This window comes from Ranitomeya variabilis, chromosome 2, assembly GCF_051348905.1.
Source record: "Ranitomeya variabilis isolate aRanVar5 chromosome 2, aRanVar5.hap1, whole genome shotgun sequence".
In the NCBI taxonomy this organism is placed as follows: Eukaryota; Metazoa; Chordata; class Amphibia; order Anura; family Dendrobatidae; genus Ranitomeya; species Ranitomeya variabilis.
The window spans coordinates 397,999,656-398,024,951 of record NC_135233.1 but is presented as its reverse complement, the minus strand read 5'-3'; the positions used below and the strand labels follow the sequence as shown (position 1 = coordinate 398,024,951).

Genomic DNA, 25,296 nt, shown 5'->3' with positions numbered 1-25,296 from the left:
CCAGAACAAAAGACATACCAGAGTCTAGAAGACCCAGAACAAAGGAACTACCAGAAAGTGGAAGTCTCCAATAAGATAGCAGACATAGGACATAACAGAATCCATAAGAAAAAGGACATTTCAGAATCCAGATGACCCAGGACATAGTGCATACCAGAATGAATCGTAGACATAGGACATAATACCATCCAGAAGAACAAAGACAAAGGACATAACAGAATTTAAAAGACCCATAACAAAGGACATATCAGAATCTTGAATTCCCTGGACATAGTGCATACGAAATTGTGGAAGTCTCCAAAGAGATAGATAGCAGACATAGGACATAATAAAATCCAGAAGAACCAAAAACACAAGATATACCAAACTCCAAGACGTAGTACATACCAAAAACCCGAAGAACCAGGAAATAAAGCAAACCACAATCTAGAAGACTCAGCAAATTGAAGAATCCAGAAGATTCAGGACATACCACAATCCAGAAGGCTTAGGACACAGCAAAGTCTAGAATACTTTGTTCTATTATTTTCTTGTAATTACAAACAATTGTCACTCAAACATTAAAGCAAAATATCATAAAATGTGATTTTTACCGGGGGTTGACTCCAGGACTCCAGATTTGATTCCTTTAGAGGAGATTGAAGTTTCCCAATGTCTTTTCCATGCTGAAAAGAAAAATAAAGAACAATATCAGAACTGCAACAAGATAATATTAAATAACAGATCTAATAAGATAAACTACAACCAAGAGATACATTTGATGCCCTTTTACCACAAGTTGCTTCTAGGGTAATGCCCAATTATGATAAAGCCGCTTCGCGGTTGGAGGAAGTTGATGATTATGTGTTATTTAGACGCCTGATATTGTGATAATTGGCGCTGCGGAAATAGTGATATGAATAAGACCTTGAGCCTTTGGTGCAGTCTGTGAAGTATTCTGCACAGGAAGGTTATGTGCGTTTCCTTCCCTGTAGATAAAGAATTACTCCTTCTCGTCATCTGATGAATAAAGTGAAGGTTCATTAGTAAAAAATTTTGGTGCTCACATTTACCGAGGCTGCCAGTAATGAATTGCGGTTCCTACCCACGGCAAATGTGTTGCCTACTCCTCCAGAGCATTGGGGCTTTGAAATGAATGATTATTGCAGCAGCAAAATAGGAAAGTTAATACTACGTCCTCCACTTAGAGAGTAACACACTATTACCAACTGATAAAACAATCTCCAGAGTATTCTATTGCAACAAGAAATGCACACTTCATTAACAGGAGTTCCATCAATTGATTAAATGCGCGTTCATCATTTTATGTCTCGCAGCCGTTCTCCAGTCACTAGAAGCCATTAAAGTGCCAGCTCAGGAAGATCAAATTATGTGGTCTGTCTGAGTGGAAAGGTTTCTGAGGATATGACTGTCAAGTTGTAAAAGATAAAAAATAAGTGCAAGAGCCGAGTGAGAAAAATCCCCGAAACATGAACTACCAACTCCGAGTAAAACCCTCGTCCTGGAAGGTAAAAATAAAGCGTAAATCATCCCAACATGTCGACAAATTCTAGATGTCGCAATGAACCAAAAAAATGGAAAATATGGAAAATATTTGATCACTCAGACGTAACTTAGTTATTTCATGCAATTAAGAATGTACAAATCAGCCCCTGTGATACAGTTGTGTATCTAAGCAGGGCACAAAGATTGTATTTTGTGCTGAGTAGGAATATGGAAATCTGATTTTTTTTTTACAACTTTATGTATGAAATAATGAGTGGAAGCTGCCAGAAGATTGGACTGGTCAATTCTTTCATCCACTTAACGGCTTTCAAAGCAATTAAAAGAAGCTAAAAAAATCTGAACACATGCACAAGTCATTTTTACATTGCTCATCAGTTCGCTATTTTTCATTTTATTATTATTTTTACATAGTGCATCTGTTCATCATTATCATTTTTTGGCTACTTTTTGGCTCTTTTTTCAGTTCAGTTCCTGGCGGAATTCTTCTGAGAGAAACATTGTGTGCACATACCCTTACACGTCCGCCGCTTCTCCCTGGTCCAAAGACTTCAATTCTTACAGTATTTTTGCTACATTTAAACCCCTCCCTTCCGTCTATTATGTGCTGGGATCTGAAGTGACCTCAAGCATAATAAATTGAAATCTGCGCACTATTGATTCAATCGACTTTTATTTCAACTGCATCAAATCTGCCAGAGTAACCAAGCGAAGCTGCCCAAAATAAATTTTGGAACATAAAGCTTCCTAAGGCTAAGTTCACATTTGCGTTTTGCGGCGCAGCGTCGGCAACGCAACGCACAATGCATGCAAAACGCATGCACAACGCAGCATTTTGTGACGCATGCGTCCATTTTTGGCATGATTTTTGGCACAAAAAAACTGCATCATGCAGCGTCCTCTGCGCCCTGACGCTTGCGCCAAAAATGACGCATGCATCACAAAACGCTAGACAACACATGTCCATGCGACCCCATGTTAAATATAGGGGCGCATGACGCATGTGTCACTATGCGTCGCCGAACCTGCGCCCGACGCAACGCAAATGTGAAAGTAGCCTTAGACATCAAACCCTAGCTTTTTTGGGGAACACACTTGTGAAAGGGTAAGCCTTGCGCTCACAAACCTATTCAGGATACTCTGCACAAGGTTCGCTTGGTGACTCACGCGGACTAGGTTCAACTCGAGCAGAAAATGACTTGACATGCGGAAACCATTGTTGTATTTACAGTCTCTCAGCAAAAGCACAATAATGGAACAGAGCGTGGTGGTTACTCAGTCATTGAGGCACAGAGTGTGGTGGATTTCAATCATTGAGGCACAGAACTTAGTGAATTCTCAGTCATTGATAAACAGAGCTTCATTGAGACACGCAGCTTGATGGCGACTTCATTATTGAGGCACACAGCTTGGTGGTTACTAAGGCACAGAGTTTGCTGCTTACTCAGTCATTGAGGCACAGAGCTTGGTGGTCCCTCAGTCATTGAGGCACAGAGCTTGCTGGTTACTCAGTTTTTGAGGCACAGAGCTTGGTGGTTACTCAGTCAGTGAGGCACAGAGCTTGGTGGTCACTCAGTCAGTGAGGCACAGAGCTTTGTGGTCACTCAGTTACTGAGGTAGAGAGCTTGATTGTTACACAACAGAATGAAGGCATCAAGCTTGTTGGATGTGAGAAAGTTGGATGGGTAATCTGTATATTTTGTCCTTCAATGTCTGCAGAACAACATGCTGCATGGACTGATACAATAGGTAGCCAGCAGAAATTCACCAAAATAACATTGATTGTTCAACTAATCTGCATCTTTGTTCCTGAAGGATAGCAGAACAATATACTGCAAGGACTGATACAATAGGTAATCAAGAACCATTCAACAAATCAACAAACATCAATTCAACCTAAAACAAGAGTCAACATTCAGACTCATATGAACAATAGCTCATGTACCTGGACCTATGAAACAATAATATGTCTGGCATAAATAAGAATAAACATAGTGTGATCCCACTGCCCATTACATTGATCAGTTTATTGTGTCATATTCTGACTTTCTGATGTGTTTTTATTATGCTTTGCTTATATACCGCTATCTTATTCTGCAGCGCTTTACATACATTATTGTCACTGTCCGCAATGGGGCTCACAATCTAATTTCCCTATCAGTATGTCTATGTGTGGGAAGAAACCGGACAACCCAGAGGAAACCCGTGCAAACGCAGGGAGAACATACAAACTCCTTGCAGATGTATGGCTATAGCAGGTCATCTCCATACATCATGGGACCTTAGATTGAACGGAGTCTGTGCAACTCAAAGATTAGCATCCGAACATCTGGCCTCTCAGCTACATGCGACATATACACGATAGTCTTAATGCCACAATACATACAATAAACCATCTAAAGATTAACTAAAGATACATATAAAAAGGAAAAATATGTGTGTATAATTTTGTGTCCCTTCATTTCTTCTGAGTTTGTAGGTGGTCCAGGTTCTTAGATCCCACTCCTCTCTCTGATTATCCCTGAGAAGTACGCAGCTCAGGAGACAGGAGCGCACAGCTCGAGTGCGTGCCCAAACTGAAGTACGCGTGCAATAGAGAGCATAGGCTTTCCATTGTATCTGTGCTTCATTCTGCCTGGGCCATGAGGTCTGTCTTCAGAACTTCGAATTTCTCTGGAGTCTTTTAACCAATCAATTGGGTTTCGACCCACCACCCATCTCAAGGAAATTAAAGGGACTAATAAACATGGTTACATTTTTTTTGCAAATACTTAGTTACTCTTTCAATATGTAGTGCCTAACATGTCATAACATGCATTGACAAAGACTAGCACTTACAGTAATTCACTGGTGGTCCATGGTTTACAGATACAATTGTATAAAGATGATTCCGTGCTCTTATAGTCCCCAAGGTAATACCAACATACACACTACTGTACAGAGCCCTGGCCCAAAACTTGCATCAGAATCTTGGAAATTCACCCCAAACCCCGGATAGGACAAAACGATCAAGCTTTGATGGTAATCTGACCTCTTCTCTTATGTTACAGTAACATAGATAGATATGTAAGAACAGAGACACAGAGCCGGTGAAAAAGCAATGGCGGCTTTCTGTAGGAATCCAGACCTGCTGCTGCTTCTGCTTTATCTTCACTCATTAAGTTATCACTCTAAGTAGAATGAACAGCTAGATGAAAAATTGAGCTCTGCTACATTTGTAGATAAATAGAGCTCCATGCGGAAAGTTTTCCTCCGTGTCTCTGCTGGGTCACATTAATACACTCCGCAGCACTATGTATACATTGGAATTGTATCAAGGTTACATTTGCATAATGTATCATGTAGGAAGACATCTAAGAGTGGTTTAATGTTTTCATATATCTCACTGAAGGCCGTAATACTCTTTGCATACTCTATGTCATTTTAATTATAAATTCTCGTGTGCTTAAAAATCTGAAGAGTTGCTTCGTCAGCACTTTTAGGTAAGTAGTCGGGGAAGGATTTCGTCAGCATAGTAATTATCTGGGCTTCTTGCAGGGGATCATAGGAAGGATTTCTTACAAGATTACCTTCTATAAATTAAGAAAGTTCTGATAGGTATCTGTTAATATTAAGCGGGGCCTTAAACAGCTGTTAATGAGATGGGATGTAGTCGTATCAGACGCTGTCCACGGTGCTGAAGAAGCTGCAAAGTTTGGCGTAAAAAGAAAAAAACTATATGGTGCACCGTGACACCAAGAAAAAATGATATAAATAGTTTTATGCCCAAAATGACAAAATTATTCAAGGAATTGTTATTCTAGTGAGATGTAATTGGGGAAGAAGGTCCAGGCAGGGCAATACCAAGATGATAAATTGTTTTGCTTAACAATTTCCTTAATAGCTCTAAATCTGGAGCAAAGGCACAAGATTTCCTTGATAAACAAATTAATTATATACCAATATTTTTTTGTAACTACTAAAAGTTGACTGTTTCCTCGCATGAATTGAATTGATAAAGTTTCATTGTTATATCTTTTAATCACATAAAAATAACTTAAAATAAATGCCATCGTATACCTGGATCAGTAATTTTATTATTTTATTATATCTCATTTATCGTCCTAATTTATCCTGGTAATGGTGTTATGACAGAAAAATCCATTTACAAAATAAATGTGTCCACCTAAGTATTCTCACAGCCGAGCTCCATCCCATCCAGGAGCCATTAGTTATTCAACGGTAATAAACGTAATGTTTATTGAGACGCTCATAATAACCAACAAAAAAACAAGTCTCCTATTTCCAATGGTGAAAGACCTGAATTCACCAAAGGGACAGAACATAAAGAGCAACATTAGCGACACAGCAGAAGGATCATTGTGTGAGGACAAGATATTTACACCCTGCGAAGTTCAGCATGACATGACGGAAGGAAAGCGGGAAAATTAATGTGCTGCAACTACTACTAATAATATACCGGTACCTGCAATATATATATATATATAGTACTGAGGTCTAGAAGGAAAATACCACAAAAACTATCCACTGTCTGTACAATCTATTCCTAAACCATTCTGTAATAGCGCCACCATGTAAAAGACGTGTTGTTTTATAGTAGTTATATTCTTGTACATAGGAGCAGTATTATAGTAGCTATATTCTTGTACATAGGATCAGTATTATAGTAGTTATATTCTTGTACATAGGAGCAGTATTATAGTAGTTATATTCTTGTGCATAGGAGCAGTATTATAGTAGTTATATTCTTGTACATAGGGGCAGTATTATAGTAGTTATATTCTTGTACATAGGGGCAGTATTATAGTAGTTATATTCTTGTACATAGGGGCAGTATTATAGTAGTTATATTCTTGTACATAGGAGCAATATTATAGTAGTTATATTCTTGTACATAGGAGCAGTATTATAGCAGTTATATTCTTATACATAGGAGCAGTATTATAGTAGTTATATTCTTGTACATAGGACAAGTATTATAGTAGTTACATAGTTACATAGGAGCAGTATTATGGTAGTTATATTCCTGTACATAAGAGCAGTATTATAGTAGTTATATTCTTGTACATAGGGAGCAGTATTATAGTAGTTATATTCTTGTACATAGGGGCAGTATTATAGTAGTTATATTCTTGTATATAGGGGTAGTATTATAGTAGTTATATTCTTGTACATAGGAGCAGTATTATAGTAGTTATATTCTTGTACATAGGAGCAGTATTATAGTAGTTATATTCTTGTACATAGGGGCAGTATTATAGTAGTTATATTCTTGTACATAGGAGCAGTATTATAGTAGATAAATTCTTGTAATGTTGGGGGCAGTATTATAGTAGTTATATTCTTGTACATAGGAGCAGTATTATAGTAGTTATATTCTTGTACATAGGGGCAGTATTATAGTAGATAAATTCTTGTAATGTTGGGGGCAGTATTATAGTACTTATATTCTTGTACATAGGGCCAGTATTATAGTAGTTATATTTTTGTACATAGGAGCAGTATTATAGCAGTTATATTCTTGTACATATGAGCAGTATTATAGTAGTTAGATTCTTGTAAATAGGAGCAGTATTATAGTACTTATATTCTTGTACATAGGAGCAGTATTATAGTAGCTATATTCTTGTACATAGGAGCAGTATTATAGTAGTTATATTCTTGTACATAGGAGCAGTATTATAGTAGATAAATTCTTGTAATGTTGGGGGCAGTATTATAGTAGTTATATTCTTGTACATAGGGCCAGTATTATAGTAGTTATATTCTTGTACATAGGAGCAGCATTATAGTAGTTATATTCTTGTACATAGGAGCAGTATTATAGTAGTTATATTCTTGTACATAGGAGCAGTATTATAGTAGTTATATTCTTGTACATAGGAGCAGTATTATAGTAGATAAATTCTTGTAATGTTGGGGGCAGTATTATAGTAGTTATATTCTTGTACATAGGGCCAGTATTATAGTAGTTATATTCTTGTACATAGGAGCAGCATTATAGTAGTTATATTCTTGTACATATGAGCAGTATTATAGTAGTTATATTCTTGTGCATAGGAGCAGTATTATAGTAGTTATATTCTTGTACATATGAGCAGTATTATAGTAGTTATATTCTTGTACATAGGAGCAGTATTATAGTACTTATATTCTTGTACATAGGAGAAGTATTATAGTAGCTATATTCTTGTACATAGGAGCAGTATTATAGTAGTTAAATTCTTGTACATAGGAGCAGAATTATAGTAGATAAATTCTTGTAATGTTGGGGGCAGTATTATAGTAGTTATATTCTTGTACATAGGGCCAGTATTATAGTAGTTATATTCTTGAACATAGGAGCAGTATTATAGTAGTTATATTCTTGTACAAAGGGGGCAGAATTATAGTAGTTATATTCTTGTACATAGGGGCAGTATTATAGTAGTTATATTCTTGTACATAGGAGCAGTATTATAGTAGTTATATTCTTGTACATAGGGGCAGTATTATAGCAGTTATATTCTTGTACATAGAAGCAGTATTATAGCAGTTATATTCTTGTACATAGGAGCAGTATTATAGTAGTTATATTTTTGTACATAGGGGCAGTATTATAGCAGTTATATTGTACAAAGGAGCAGTATTATAGTAGTTATATTCTTGTACATAGGAGTAGTATTATAGTAGTTATATTCTTGTACATAGGAGCAGTGTTATAGTAGTTATATTCTTGTACATAGGAGCAGTATTATAGTAGTTATATTCTTGTACATAGGGGCAGTATTATAGTAGTTACATTCTTGTACATAGGAGGAGCAGTATTATAGTAGTTATATTCTTGTACACAGGAGTAGTATTATAGTAGTTATATTCTTGTACATAGGAGTAGTATTATAGTAGTTATATTCTTGTACATAGGAGCAGTATTATAGTATTTATATTCTTGTACATAAGGGGCAGTTTTATAGTAGTTATATTCTTGTACATAGGGGCAGTATTATAGTACTTATATTCTTGTACATAGGAGCAGTGTTATAGTAGCTATATTCTTGTACATAGGAGCAGTATTATAGTAGTTAAATTCTTGTACATAGGAGCAGTATTATAGTAGATAAATTCTTGTAATGTTGGGGGCAGTATTATAGTAGTTATATTCTTGTACATAGGAGCAGTATTATAGTAGTTATATTCTTGTACATAGGGGCAGTATTATAGTAGATAAATTCTTGTAATGTTGGGGGCAGTATTATAGTACTTATATTCTTGTACATAGGGCCAGTATTATAGTAGTTATATTATTGTACATAGGGGCAGTATTATAGTAGTTATATTCTTGTACATAGGAGCAGTATTATAGTAGCTATATTCTTGTACATAGGAGCAGTATTATAGTAGTTATATTCTTGTATATAGGGGTAGTATTATAGTAGTTATATTCTTGTACATAGGAGCAGTATTATAGTAGTTATATTCTTGTACATAGGAGCAGTATTATAGTAGTTATATTCTTGTACATAGGGGCAGTATTATAGTAGTTATATTCTTGTACATAGGAGCAGTATTATAGTAGATAAATTCTTGTAATGTTGGGGGCAGTATTATAGTAGTTATATTCTTGTACATAGGAGCAGTATTATAGTAGTTATATTCTTGTACATAGGGGCAGTATTATAGTAGATAAATTCTTGTAATGTTGGGGGCAGTATTATAGTACTTATATTCTTGTACATAGGGCCAGTATTATAGTAGTTATATTTTTGCACATAGGAGCAGTATTATAGCAGTTATATTCTTGTACATATGAGCAGTATTATAGTAGCTATATTCTTGTACATAGGAGCAGTATTATAGTAGTTATATTCTTGTACATATGAGCAGTATTATAGTAGTTAGATTCTTGTAAATAGGAGCAGTATTATAGTACTTATATTCTTGTACATAGGAGCAGTATTATAGTAGCTATATTCTTGTACATAGGAGCAGTATTATAGTAGTTATATTCTTGTACATAGGAGCAGTATTATAGTAGATAAATTCTTGTAATGTTGGGGGCAGTATTATAGTAGTTATATTCTTGTACATAGGGCCAGTATTATAGTAGTTATATTCTTGTACATAGGAGCAGCATTATAGTAGTTATATTCTTGTACATAGGAGCAGTATTATAGTAGTTATATTCTTGTACATAGGAGCAGTATTATAGTAGTTATATTCTTGTACATAGGAGCAGTATTATAGTAGATAAATTCTTGTAATGTTGGGGGCAGTATTATAGTAGTTATATTCTTGTACATAGGGCCAGTATTATAGTAGTTATACTCTTGTACATAGGAGCAGCATTATAGTAGTTATATTCTTGTACATAGGAGCAGTATTATAGTAGATACATTCTTGTAATATTGGGGGCAGTATTATAGTACTTATATTCTTGTACATAGGGCCAGTATTATAGTAGTTATATTCTTGTACATAGGAGCAGTATTATAGCAGTTATATTCTTGTACATATGAGCAGTATTATAGTAGTTATATTCTTGTACATAGGAGCAGTATTATAGTAGTTATATTCTTGTACATATGAGCAGTATTATAGTAGTTATATTCTTGTACATAGGAGCAGTATTATAGTACTTATATTCTTGTACATAGGAGCAGTATTATAGTAGCTATATTCTTGTACATAGGAGCAGTATTATAGTAGTTAAATTCTTGTACATAGGAGCAGTATTATAGTAGATAAATTCTTGTAATGTTGGGGGCAGTATTATAGTAGTTATATTCTTGTACATAGGGCCAGTATTATAGTAGTTATATTCTTGAACATAGGAGCAGTATTATAGCAGTTATATTCTTGTACATAGGAGCAGTATTATAGTAGTTATATTCTTGTACAAAGGGGGCAGAATTATAGTAGTTATATTCTTGTACATAGGGGCAGTATTATAGTAGTTATATTCTTGTACATAGGAGCAGTATTATAGTAGTTATATTCTTGTACATAGGGGCAGTATTATAGCAGTTATATTCTTGTACATAGAAGCAGTATTATAGCAGTTATATTCTTGTACATAGGAGCAGTATTATAGTAGTTATATTTTTGTACATAGGGGCAGTATTATAGCAGTTATATTGTACAAAGGAGCAGTATTATAGTAGTTATATTCTTGTACATAGGAGTAGTATTATAGTAGTTATATTCTTGTACATAGGAGCAGTGTTATAGTAGTTATATTCTTGTACATAGGAGCAGTATTATAGTAGTTATATTCTTGTACATAGGGGCAGTATTATAGTAGTTACATTCTTGTACATAGGAGGAGCAGTATTATAGTAGTTATATTCTTGTACACAGGAGTAGTATTATAGTAGTTATATTCTTGTACATAGGAGTAGTATTATAGTAGTTATATTCTTGTACATAGGAGCAGTATTATAGTATTTATATTCTTGTACATAAGGGGCAGTTTTATAGTAGTTATATTTTTGTACATAGGGGCAGTATTATAGTACTTATATTCTTGTACATAGGAGCAGTATTATAGTAGCTATATTCTTGTACATAGGAGCAGTATTATAGTAGTTAAATTCTTGTACATAGGAGCAGTATTATAGTAGATAAATTCTTGTAATGTTGGGGGCAGTATTATAGTAGTTATATTCTTGTACATAGGGCCAGTATTATAGTAGTTATATTCTTGTACATAGGAGCAGTATTATAGCAGTTATATTCTTGTACATAGGAGTAGTATTATAGTAGTTATATTCTTGTACAAAGGGGGCAGAATTATAGTAGTTATATTCTTGTACATAGGGGGCAGTATTATAGTAGTTATATTCTTGTACATAGGAGCAGTATTATAGTAGTTATATTCTTGTACATAGGGGCAGTATTATAGCAGTTATATTCTTGTACATAGAAGCAGTATTATAGCAGTTATATTCTTGTACATAGGAGCAGTATTATAGTAGTTATATTTTTGTACATAGGGGCAGTATTATAGCAGTTATATTGTACAAAGGAGCAGTATTATAGTAGTTATATTCTTGTACATAGGAGTAGTATTATAGTAGTTATATTCTTGTACATAGGAGCAGTGTTATAGTAGTTATATTCTTGTACATAGGAGCAGTATTATAGTAGTTATATTCTTGTACATAGGGGCAGTATTATAGTAGTTACATTCTTGTACATAGGAGGAGCAGTATTATAGTAGTTATATTCTTGTACACAGGAGTAGTATTATAGTAGTTATATTCTTGTACATAGGAGTAGTATTATAGTAGTTATATTCTTGTACATAGGAGCAGTATTATAGTATTTATATTCTTGTACATAAGGGGCAGTTTTATAGTAGTTATATTCTTGTACATAGGGGCAGTATTATAGTACTTATATTCTTGTACATAGGAGCAGTATTATAGTAGCTATATTCTTGTACATAGGAGCAGTATTATAGTAGTTAAATTCTTGTACATAGGAGCAGTATTATAGTAGATAAATTCTTGTAATGTTGGGGGCAGTATTATAGTAGTTATATTCTTGTACATAGGGCCAGTATTATAGTAGTTATATTCTTGTACATAGGAGCAGTATTATAGCAGTTATATTCTTGTACATAGGAGTAGTATTATAGTAGTTATATTCTTGTACAAAGGGGGCAGAATTATAGTAGTTATATTCTTGTACATAGGGGCAGTATTATAGTAGTTATATTCTTGTACATAGGAGCAGTATTATAGTAGTTATATTCTTGTACATAGGGGCAGTATTATAGCAGTTATATTCTTGTACATAGAAGCAGTATTATAGCAGTTATATTCTTGTACATAGGAGCAGTATTATAGTAGTTATATTTTTGTACATAGGGGCAGTATTATAGCAGTTATATTGTACAAAGGAGCAGTATTATAGTAGTTATATTCTTGTACATAGGAGTAGTATTATAGTAGTTATATTCTTGAACATAGGAGCAGTGTTATAGTAGTTATATTCTTGTACATAGGAGCAGTATTATAGTAGTTATATTCTTGTACATAGGGGCAGTATTATAGTAGTTACATTCTTGTACATAGGAGGAGCAGTATTATAGTAGTTATATTCTTGTACACAGGAGTAGTATTATAGTAGTTATATTCTTGTACATAGGAGTAGTATTATAGTAGTTATATTCTTGTACATAGGAGCAGTATTATAGTATTTATATTCTTGTACATAAGGGGCAGTTTTATAGTAGTTATATTCTTGTACATAGGGGCAGTATTATAGCAGTTATATTCTTGTACATAGGAGCAGTATTATAGCAGTTATATTCTTGTACATAGGAGCAGTATTATAGTAGTTATATTCTTGTACATAGGGGCAGTATTATAGTAGTTATATTCTTGTACATAGGGGCAGTATTATAGTAGTTATATTCATGTACATAGGAGCAGAATTATAGTAGTTATATTCTTGAACATAGGAGTAGTATTATAGTAGTTATATTCTTGTACATAGGAGCAGTGTTATAGTTGTTATATTCTTGTACATAGGAGCAGTATTATAGTATTTATATTCTTGTACATAAGGGGCAGTTTTATAGTAGTTATATTCTTGTACATAGGGGCAGTATTATAGCAGTTATATTCTTGTACATAGGAGCAGTATTATAGCAGTTATATTCTTGTACATAGGAGCAGTATTATAGTAGTTATATTCTTGTACATAGGAGCAGAATTATAGTAGTTATATTCTTGAACATAGGAGTAGTATTATAGTAGTTATATTCTTGTACATAGGAGCAGTGTTATAGTTGTTATATTCTTGTACATAGGAGCAGTATTATAGTATTTATATTCTTGTACATAAGGGGCAGTTTTATAGTAGTTATATTCTTGTACATAGGGGCAGTATTATAGCAGTTATATTCTTGTACATAGGAGCAGTATTATAGCAGTTATATTCTTGTACATAGGAGCAGTATTATAGTAGTTATATTCTTGTACATAGGGGCAGTATTATAGTAGTTACATTCTTGTACATAGGAGGAGCAGTATTATAGTAGTTATATTCTTGTACACAGGAGTAGTATTATAGTAGTTATATTCTTGAACATAGGGGGCAGTATTATAGTAGTTATATTCTTGTATATAGGGGCAGTATTATAGCAGTTATATTCTTGTACATAGGAGTAGTATCATAGTAGGTATATTCTTGTACATAGGAGCAGTATTATAGTATTTATATTCTTGTACATAAGGGGCAGTGTTATAGTAGTTATATTCTTGTATATATGGGCAGTATTATAGCAGTTATATTCTTGCACATAGGAGTAGTATTATAGTAGTTATATTCTTGTACATAGGGACAGTATTATAGCAGTAATATTCTTGTACATAGGGGCAGTATTATAGCAGTTATATTCTTGTACATAGGAGCAGTTTTATAGCAGTTATATTCTTGTACAAAGGAGTAGTATTATAGTAGTTATATTCTTGTACATAGGAGCAGTATTATAGTATTTATATTCTTGTACATAAGGGGCAGCGTTATAGTAGTTATATTCTTGTATATAGGGGCAGTATTATAGCAGTTATATTCTTGTACATAGGAGTAGTATTATAGTAGTTATATTCTTGTACATAGGGGCAGTATTATAACAGTTATATTCTTGTACAAAGGGGCAGTATTATAGCAGTTATATTCTTGTACATGGGGCAGTATTATAGCAGTTATATTCTTGTATATAGGAGCAGTATTATAGTAGTTATATTCTTGTACATAGGAGTAGTATTATAGTAGTTATATTCTTGTACATAGGGGGCAGTATTATAGTAGTTATATTCTTGTACATAGGAGCAGTATTATAGTAGTTATATTCTTGTATATAGGAACAGTATTATAGTAGTTATATTCTTGTATATAGGAATAGTATTATAGTAGTTATATTCTTGTACATAGGAGCAGTATTATAGCAGTTATATTCTTGTACATAGGAGCAGTATTATAGCAGTTATATTTTTGTACATAGGGGCAGTATTTTAGTAGTTATATTCTTGTACATAGGAGCAGTATTACAGTAGTTATATTCTTATACATGGGGGCAGTATTATAGTAGTTATATTCTTGTACATAGGGGCAGTATTATAGTAGTTATATTTTTGTACATAGGAAGCAGTATTATAGTAGTTATATTCTTGTACATAGGGAACAGTATTATAGTAGTTATATTCCTGTACATAAGAGCAGTATTATAGTAGTTATATTCTTGTACCTAGGGGGCAGTATTATAGTGGTTATATTCTTGTACATAGGGGCAGTATTATAGTAGTTATATTCTTGTACATAGGGGCAGTATTATAGTAGTTATATTCTTGTACATAGGAGTAGTATTATAGTAGTTATATTCTTGTACATAGGAGCAGTGTTATAGTAGTTATATTCTTGTACATAGGAGCAGTATTATAGTAGTTATATTCTTGTACATAGGAGCAGTATTATAGTAGTTATATTCTTGTACATAGGGGCAGTATTATAGTAGTTATATTCTTGTACATAGGGGCATTATTATATTAGTTATATTCTTGTACATAGGGAGCAGTATTATAGTAGTTATATTCTTGTACATAGGGAACAGTATTATAGTAGTTATATTCCTGTAGATAGGAGCAGTATTATAGTAGTTATATTCTTGTACATAGGGGCAGTATTATATTAGTTATATTCTTGTACATAGGGAGCAGTATTATAGTAGTTATATTCTTGTACATAGGGAACAGTATTATAGTAGTTATATTCCTGTAGATAGGAGCAGTATTATAGTGGTTATATTCTTGCACATAGGGGCAGTATTATAGTAGTTATATTCTTGTACATAGGGGCAGTATTATAGTAGTTATATTCTTGTACATAGGGGTAGTATTATAGTAGTTATATTCTTGTACATAGGAGCAGTATTATAGTAGTTATACTCTGGCTGTATTTGGCCTACAGATTGACACCCAGGTTTTCGAGGGTAAAATCTGCTTCGTACAGTTATCACTTCCTTTTCTTTGTTATTTTTAAAGCAAAAAATAAATTGCATTGCTTGAAATGTGATGATATTTAGCATTTAGCACAGACCGTGGCTCATACAAACCTGATATTTGTGTTGGGCACTGATTGGAGAGAGATATTATCTACGGTATATCTTTTTAGTTTCACCTGTGTTTGACCCAAACATACTTTTTCTGTTCTTGCATCTCATTTTGGCAAAATAAACTTTTTTCCTGAAGAACTGAGCTTTTCACTCCTGAAATTGATGATGCTTTTGACTTATTAGAGGAGCACTTTCCATCGGGATCTATCTAAAGCATCTCACTAATGCTTTTTATTTAATAACGGAGGATCTGAATATTTTTAAGAGCAATAGCTTTCTGCAGCAGTTTACCATTACAAATATCAGATTTTAAAAGCAACTTTCCCTGCATTTTTCGCCGTCTGTTTTGCTGAAAATCTCTAAATGCTTCTTAGTACCAATAATGCTAATGGCTATTGATTAACTTGTGGAACAAATACAACGAGCAAAATTCAAACACATTATGATACATTTCCACAGACGCCTTAGAAAAACTGCTAAAGCAGCAAGAAGATCAGCCGCTTCTGCTATGGCCAGACACAATAAAAGAATTCTAGATCTCAGCTTTACTGTAAACCAGCCTGGTCTGTGCACCAATTCATTTGGTTTTAGGAATGGTGAGTAATACAAAAATAAATTTTTTAGGGTTGTAAATCTGGAAGCTGCCCCTTATCTTTGAGTTAGAGGATAACTCACTGATCTCTGAGGTCCAACTGCTGGGACCGGTGGTTGGTACAGAGGGAAAAGTCAGAGCAGGACATGGACCCTTTTCAGTACAATAGTTATGTCTGTGAAGAAGTGGCTTACTGGATGTGGTAATGGTCCCAATTACTTCTTGAGCCATTGTGTGGCTACTCCTTTTGCACCAATGATAAGTCTGCCACTGGCTGGGACCCCCACCTATCCCATCCATGGGACTGCCTTAGATTCACTAGTACAGCACTAGGTTACCTCCCACAGTCCTATAAAGAATGAATGGAGTATTGTTGCAGATGCTCGACCTCCATTCCACTGAGACAGTTATCTGTCCACCATTCTCTGCTTTCATGGGAGTCTGACTCCCAGTGATTGGGGGGTCATTCTCTTGCTTATTCGTAGAGGATAGCTTCCAAACTTGGCACAGCCCCTTTATGTCATTAAAGCTGATGGGTGTGGACCCATTACACCACCGGATGGACTTACCCTAGAGGGGCGTAACTAAGTGACTACCTGGTACTCACTAGACCCACTATTGGTAAGGATAGGTTTGGCCACAGGTAGTCCCCAGGTACCATGCCAGGGCAGTCCCCGATACTGTAGCAGCTGATCAGAGGTTCAGAAACACAGGGACGAGGTACAGGAGGACGAAGGCAAAGATGTGGTCAAACAATCTGGGGTCAGGCCAGGCCGCATGGGATCCGAGGGCAAATCTGAGGTCAGGAGCGGAGAGTTCAGTCAGGATGGGTAGAGAAGCCTGGTCAATAATTGGAAAATCAATACAAACAAGGCCCTAAGCAGAATACTAGCAGAAGAACAAACTAGGAACCAACGTTCAGGCAAGGAGTGGTGGAAGAAGCTGACTAATGAACGCCCTGCTGTCTAGGGATAGGTTGTGGAAGTTAAACCCTGCAGGACACAGCAGAGTTAAGTTCCTGCTGGATCTGGCTGCTCCTCCATACAGCCAGGTGGAGACAGCAGGGACATGCATGAGGACTCAGTGAGGTGGCCTGACACGGGAAGGAGCAGAGTGGAGAGCACAGTGAGTAGTACAGTGCTGGGAACGCGGGGGCGTCACTGCCGTGACAAAATCATTATACAAAAGTGTACATTCTATGACCATAACTCATTTTAATCAACTTGAAAACATTTGCAGCCACTATTATAGGTTAAAATATTTAATAAAGCAGCTTCATAAATAGTTTTTCCAACATAATCTTCTTTCTGTATGATGTGTACGGCTCCATCGCAGATGTTTGTATAAATCAAAGTGAGTCAACTACAGACACACTGAGAAATCGTATCCACTTATTTATATAATGTCTCGTAGATATGGAAGAAATTGGGGCAGTAGGGTGAGTGTCAGCAACCTATGACAGGCCAGCTGGGTAGAAACTGCATCATAGGAGTTGTAGTTTACAACAGCTGGAGTGCTGCAGGTTTCTACTGCCCAATTCCAGCATGGTAACACAAAACTGCAGGACCAGACTACATGGTTTGTTGGAAGTCTGTAACCTTAGAGTCACAAAAATTGCATGCAGAAAATGACAGGAAATTTATATTCAATATTATTAGAAAAGTTGTAAACTTTTATGTATTTATATTTTACATGCACTGAAGCACAAAAACATCTTTGCAAACTAAAAGCACATAAGTATCTAAATATAAAGTGAATAAAGTATACAGTCATGGCCAAAAGTATTCACACCCCTGCAATTCTGTCAGATAATACTCAGTTTCTTCCTGAAAATGATTGCAAACACAAATTCTGAGCCCAAAATGCACTTACAGTGCCTTGAAAAAGTCTTCATACCGCCTGAACTTTTCAATTTTTTCACGTTACAGCCACAAACTTAAATGTATTTTATTGGGATTTTCTGAAATACTAATGCAATATAAGGCCGGCGTCACACTAGCGAGTTTTACGGACGTATAAGCGCAGAAAATACGTCCGTAAAATACGCATTACATACGGCCCACCTGAAGACCCTCGTTCTGTAAAAAAGGAAAAAAAAAATCAACAATATCTCATACCTTCCATCGCTCAGGTCAAGTCCCACAAAGTAAATCCATCTGAAGGGGTTAAATCATTTTACACCCAGGAGCTTTGCTAATGCCACTGCGCTCCTGTGTGTAAAACCCCGGGGAATGAATGAAATGCAGGGGATTGTCCTGTAGTTTCTTGAGTTGCGGTGAGGCGCCCTCTGCTGGATGTCCTCATATGAACTCGAGCGTGGGAACTTTTCCCCTGCTCCAGTTCATGAGGACATCCAGCAGAGGGCGCATCACCGCAACTCAAGGTAACTACAGGTCACCCTGCTTTCCATTCATTCCCCGGGTTTTTACAGGCAGGGGCGGCTGCATTAACAGGCTTCTGCTTGTAAAATTAGTTAACCCTTTCAGATGGATTTACAACGTGGGACAGAACGACGGAAGGTATGGAATATTGTTGTTGTTTTTTTTAAACTTTGTTTCAGGTGACAAGGGCCTTCAGGTGGATTAAGAGTCTAATAAAATATTACAACACCCTGAGTCTTTTTTTTCATTAAAGGACTTTGTAATAATGTGTGTGTTTTCTTAACCATTTCGTACTATTGGATTAATAATGGATAGGTGTCAGAATTGACGCCTCTCCATTATTAATCTGGCTTAATGTCACCTTACAATAGCAAGATGACATTAACCCTTCATTACCCCATATCCCACCGCTACACGGGAGTGGGAAGAGAGTGGCCAAGTGCCAGAATAGGCGCGTCTTACAGATGTGCCTTTTCTGGGGTGGCTGGGGGCAGATGTTTTTAGCCAGGGGGGCCAATAACCATGGACCCTCTCTAGGCTATTAAAATCTGCCCTCAGTCACTGGCTTTACCACTCTGGCGGAGAAAATTGCGCGGGAGCCCACGCCATTTTTTTCCGCGATTTAACCCTTTATTTTACAAGCTACAGTGCCAATATTTTGCACAAACACACTACTAACATTAGTAGTGTGGAATATGCAAAAAAAAGGGATATGAGATGGTTTACTGTATGTAAACCATGTCTCATATCCTGTCGGGTTTGTGAAGGAGAAATGAAAAGCCGGCAATTGAATTACCGGCTTTTCTGCTATATCGCGCTGAATTAAATATATGTGTCTCAATTACATATATATATATATATATATATATATATATATATATATATATATATACACTCACCGGCCACTTTATTAGGTACACCATGCTAGTAACGGGTTGGACCCCCTTTTGCCTTCAGAACTGCCTCAATTCTTCGTGGCATAGATTCAACAAGGTGCTGGAAGCATTCCTCAGAGATTTTGGTCCATATTGACATGATGGCATCACACAGTTGCCGCAGATTTGTCGGCTGCACATCCCAAAGATGCTCCATACAAGGCAGGATGGATCCATGCTTTCATGTTGTTTACGCCAAATTCTGACCCTACCATCCGAATGTCGCAGCAGAAATCGAGACTCATCAGACCAAGCAACGTTTTTCCAATCTTCTACTGTCCAATTTCGATGAGCTTGTACAAATTGTAGCCTCAGTTTCCTGTTCTTAGCTGAAAGGAGTGGTACCCGGTGTGGTCTTCTGCTGCTGTAGCCCATCTGCCTCAAAGTTTGACGCACTGTGCGTTCAGAGATGCTCTTAGGCCTACCTTGGTTGTAACGGGTGGCGATTTGAGTCACTGTTGCCTTTCTATCAGCTCGAACCAGTCTGCCCATTCTCCTCTGACCTCTGGCATCAACAAGGCATTTCCGCCCACAGAACTGCCGCTCACTGGATTTTTTTTCTTTTTCGGACCATTCTCTGTAAACCCTAGAGATGGTTGTGCGTGAAAATCCCAGTAGATCAGCAGTTTCTGAAATACTCAGACCAGCCCTTCTGGCACCAACAACCATGCCACGTTCAAAGGCACTCAAATCACCTTTCTTCCCCATACTGATGCTCGGTTTGAACTGCAGGAGATTGTCTTGACCATGTCTACATGCCTAAATGCACTGAGTTGCCGCCATGTGATTGGCTGATTAGAAATTAAGTGTTAACAAGAAGTTGGACAGGTGTACCTAATAAAGTGGCCGGTGAGTGTATATATATACTGTATAAATATTTTACCAAACATTTGAGCCCATAAATCCATTAGATGTCGGTTTTGCAAGCCTGCGAGAAAATATCGCAGTACGGATGCCATACGGATTACATACGGAGGATGCCATGCGCAAAATACGCTGCCACACCCTGCCTACGGATGACATACGGATCACTATTTTGGGAACATCTCTGCGTATTACGGCTGTATTACAGCCATAAAAAACGGACCGTATTGTCTTACGCCTAGTGTGACGCTGGCCTAACAAGTATGTGTGTTGTCTAAAATAATATACAAGGTTTTTAAGTATTTTAAAAATATTAATCTGATAATTGTGAGGTACATTATTATTCAGCCCCCTGTAGTCTGATGCCCCTAAATAAAATCCTGAGTGAACAATTTCCTCCAGAAGTCAAATAATTAGTATATTGCGTCCCCCTGGGTGTGATTTTTTTCTCAATATAACTACAGCTGTTCTGTGATAGCTTTAGAGGTTTGTGTCAGGACATTAGGGATCAAACAGCATCATGAAAACCAGGGAGCCCACCAGACAGGTCAGGGATAAAGTTGTGGAGAAGATGAACCAGGGTTAGGTTATAAAAAAGTAGCTCAAGTTCTGAACATCTCATGGAGTACTATTCAATTCATCATCCAAAAATAGAACAGCTGCAAACTTACTAAGACAAGGCCATCCACCTAAACTGACATCACAACAAACGAGAACATTATTTAGAAAAAGCAACCAAGAGGTCCATGGTCACTCTGGAGGAGCTGCAGAGATCTACAGCTCAGTGGATAATCTGTCTACAGGACAACTAGGGCACAGTCAGATGTCCATATAGCATGTACGTCGATAGCATGGCAATGCTCAGACTGGCCAGAAGCTCTCCTGCACGGAACATGACAAAATGTATTTCTATGCAGCTGTCATGCTCGGGTCAGGAGAACTGCCAGCCAGTCCGAGCATTGCGATGTGATCGTCATATGCGTTATATGGACGCCTGCCTGCACCCTGAGTCGTATACTCCACAAATCTGGCCTTAATGAAGAGCATCCGTCATGGTTTGGACATGGTTAATGTCCTGTTCTCTCAGGGTTAATTTTGCTGGCCTCTCTTTCGATCTCGGAGGGAAATTTATACTCACTCCAGACTAGGAATTGCTGCCAGCTATACTTTCTGTTCTAGTCTGTGTGCCTGACCTCTGGAGTGTGTTTCCAGCTTGAAATTGCTTTGCTTGCTCTCCGTGCTGTACTCTGTTTGTTTGTTCTTCTGGATTTCTGACCACTGGCTTCACTTCTGACAATCCCGTGTCACCCCTTTGGTATCTCGTGATCTCCTGGCTCCGATCTTAGCTTGTCTGACTATTCTCTTGTGTTTATCTCTTCTCTGCACCCTGGCATCTGGCTCCGCCCCCAACCACCTCCCACTCTGTCACATGGTGCAGGTCCTAGTTGTACCTGGTTAGTAAGCCGGTGTTTTTCTCAGCTCCCTTGCTGCTGTGTGCAGCTCTCCCCACAGAAGTATTACCCGGGAGCCGTGACAGCATCAAGTTGAAAGCCATTTTTGAAGAAAATCCATAAGAAGTCACATTTGCAGTTTCCAAAAAAATCATGTAGGAGACATAGTGAATATGTGGAAGAAAGAGCTCCGGTCAGATGAGACCAAAGGAGGACTTTTTGGTCTAAATGTATAACCTTATGTGTGCCAGAAAGCTAAAACTGCACATCTCTCTAAAAACATCCCCACTTTCACACATGGTGGTGGCAGCATCCTGCTGTGGGGAGACTTTTCTTCAGCAGGGACAGGGAAGCTGGTCAGAGGTGATGGGAAGACGGATGAAGCTAAATACAGGGCAATCCTGGAGGAAAACCTATAGAGGATGTAAAAGACATGAGACTGTGGAGTAGGTTCTCAATCCAGGACACCAACCCTCAATATCCTGCCAGAGCTATAACAGAGGGTTTAGATCAGAGCATATTCTGTTTGTGAATGGCGCAGTCACCGTCCAGACCCATATCACAGAGAATCTGTAACAAGACGTGAAAATTACTGATCACAGACGTCTCAATCCAATGTCACTGAGCGAGGGGGCAAAGAAGAAGGGGCAAAATGCCACCTCTAGACGTGGAAAGATGGAGACACAGACCCCAAAAGACTGCAGAGAAAGGAGGAGAGACAGACCCCAAAAGACTGCAGAGAAAAGAGGAGAGACAGACCCCAAAAGACTGCAGAGAAAAGAGGAGAGACAGATCCCAAAAGACTGCAGAGAAAGGTGGAGAGACAGACCCCAAAAGACTGCAGAGAAAGGAGGAGAGACAGACCCTAAAAGACTACAGAGAAAGGTGGACAGACAGACTCCAAAAGACTGCAGAGAAAGGTGGAGACAGACCCCAAAAGACTGCAGAGAAAGGTGGAGAGACAGACCCCAAAAGACTGCAGAGAAAGGAGGAGAGACAGATCCCAAAAGACTGCAGAGAAAGGTGGAGAGACAGACCCCAAAAGACTGCAGAGAAAGGAGGAGAGACAGACCCTAAAAGACTGCAAAGAAAGGTGGAGAAACAGACCCCAAAAGACTGCAGAGAAAGGTGGGAGAGACAGACCCCAAAAGACTGCGGAGAAAAGTGGAGAGACAGACCCCAAAAGACTGCAGAGAAAGGTGGAGAGACAGACCCCAAAAGACTGCAGAGAAAGGAGGAGAGACAGACCCCAAAAGACTGCAGAGAAAGGAGGGAGAGACAGACCCCAAAAGACTGCAGAGAAAGGAGGAGAGACAGACCCTAAAAGACTGCAGAGAAAGGTGGAGAGACAGACTCCAAAAGACTGCAGAGAAAGGTGGAGAGACAGACCCCAAAAGACTGCAGAGAAAGGTGAGAGATACAGACCCCAAAAGACTGCAGAGAAAGGTGGAGAGACAGACCCCAAAAGACTGCAGAGAAAGGTGGAGAGACAGACCCCAAAAGACTGCAGAGAAAAGTGGAGAGACAGACCCCAAAAGACTGCAGAGAAAGGTGAGAGATACAGACCCCAAAAGACTGCAGAGAAAGGTGGAGAGACAGACCCTAAAAGACTGCCGAGAAAGGTGGAGAGACAGACCCTAAAAGACTGCAGAGAAAGCTGGAGAGACAGACCCCAAAAGACTGCAGAGAAAGGTGAAGAGACAGACCCCAAAAGACTGCAGAGAAAGGTGGAGAGACAGACCCCAAAAGACTGCAGAGAAAGGTGAAGAGACAGACCCCAAAAGACTGCCGAGAAAGGTGGAGAGACAGACCCTAAAAGACTGCAGAGAAAGCTGGAGAGACAGACCCCAAAAGACTGCAGGGAAAAGACTTGATAAAAATTGTTCTGTACACTTACATCTCACGTGTGATGAATATATGGTAAAGTAGTTAATAAATCTCAATTACAAAGCAGATTTTTAGCCCAAAACATTGTATTTCAGTAGCAAAAAACGTGTCTCAGGAACACACAGCTTTTAATATTGTTGCATAGGGAGCGGAGGTCGGGGAATTCTATGAAAACCTCCAAATTAGCAAAACATCCATTGTTAAAGCACCGAACATTGTTTAAATTATTAATTTAATCAAATCTGATTTGTCTGGAAGGTTGTTCCTCCACCGACCTTTTATAATAGTCAAGTTCTGTGTTTCAGCAATAATGGATCATTGCTATTATTGTAGCTGCCTCCCGCGGCTTCGGGTACTAAATAGAAAAAAGTGATTAGCCCGGGGTCACAGGCGCACCGAGGGGCAGTTCACACAGTCTTTACTCAATGTTCAAGCGATGTCAATGACAAAGATGTTTTCAGCAGTTTTTCACATAATTTCAGTTTCGCTCTTTTTCTGTCCTTCATCTCTCAGTTATTTGCCCCATCCAGTAGTGATTCGCCTGGTAAAATGTGCTGATTTTTAGAACATTAATGGGGGTAGAGGATACCAGGCCGGGTTCATTAATAGCGAGCAGTGCTGGGTAATATTGATTACAGACACGAAATTCGTAGACGCCCAAAGAGACCAAGGTTTCATTTCTTCATGAAATGACATTTCTATAAGATGTGATATCTGAGCACGGAGCACCGTATCCAAACTACATGTATATCGTGATGGCTATGTTATCGGTAGAATTTATGATTTATGATTTATTTTTTATTTATTTTACTCATTTATATAGAGCCATTAATTCCGCAGCCCTTTACAGGCATTACCATCAGTGTCCCCAATGGGGCTCACTATCTGAATTCCCTATCAGTATGTCTTGCAGTGAGGGAGGAGACCGGAGAACCCGGAGGAGAAACATGCAAATGCAAGGTGGTGGCAGGAACCTCACGTGCCTTCCTGCATACCGGGCACATATAGCCCATGTGGCACCTGAATGGTTCCCTTATGTTTAATTGGGTTAATGTGCTATGTCTCATATGTACTGTGTAATGTGAGATGTTTTATATCTGTCATGTCAATGTATATTGCCATTGCACAGTTAGACATGATTAGTGCAGGGATAAAGAGAGTTAATGAAAGGGGCTGGTCAGCAGCCTAAAAAAAGCAGGAAGTTCCTGCTTCAGTAGCAGTGCCAGGCTGGCTTGCCTGTGGCCGGGTTTGCTTCCCTGCTGGGAGCTGGCCATACCCCTGAAGGGGAACAGAGCTGTTGGTGGACTGTCAGGCAGCGGGCAGAAGGACTGTGTGTGCCCCACAAGAGACTTGCTACTCCTGGGATCTGCCTGGGATTTACCCAAGAGGCCCCCATCTGGGGCATAAGTGTGTTCCAGTCTGGAACAGTGAGGACCCCCGTTCGGGGTACATGTGGATCCTCATCTGTGGACTTCAAGCTGGATTGCCAGGCAGTGGAACAGGGCACGGGAACCGTGATAGTGCCCTTCAGGTGACTGTGAGATTCCAGGAGCCATTGGGAGCTGATGTTTGTGCTGCTGCT

The 25,296-nt window shown here is 37.8% G+C and overlaps 1 protein-coding gene across 3 annotated transcripts in view; it reads right to left on the bottom strand.

Moving 5' to 3' along the window:
* PCDH11X (protocadherin 11 X-linked) overlaps positions 1-25,296 on the bottom strand; it is a 1,508,525-nt gene that overhangs the window by 746,114 nt on the left and 737,115 nt on the right. For all 3 annotated transcript variants that reach the window (XM_077286500.1, XM_077286502.1, XM_077286503.1), the window contains exon 4: positions 594-665. In XM_077286500.1, the coding sequence (XP_077142615.1) occupies positions 594-665 (72 nt within the window). The remainder of the gene's footprint in view (positions 1-593; positions 666-25,296) is intronic.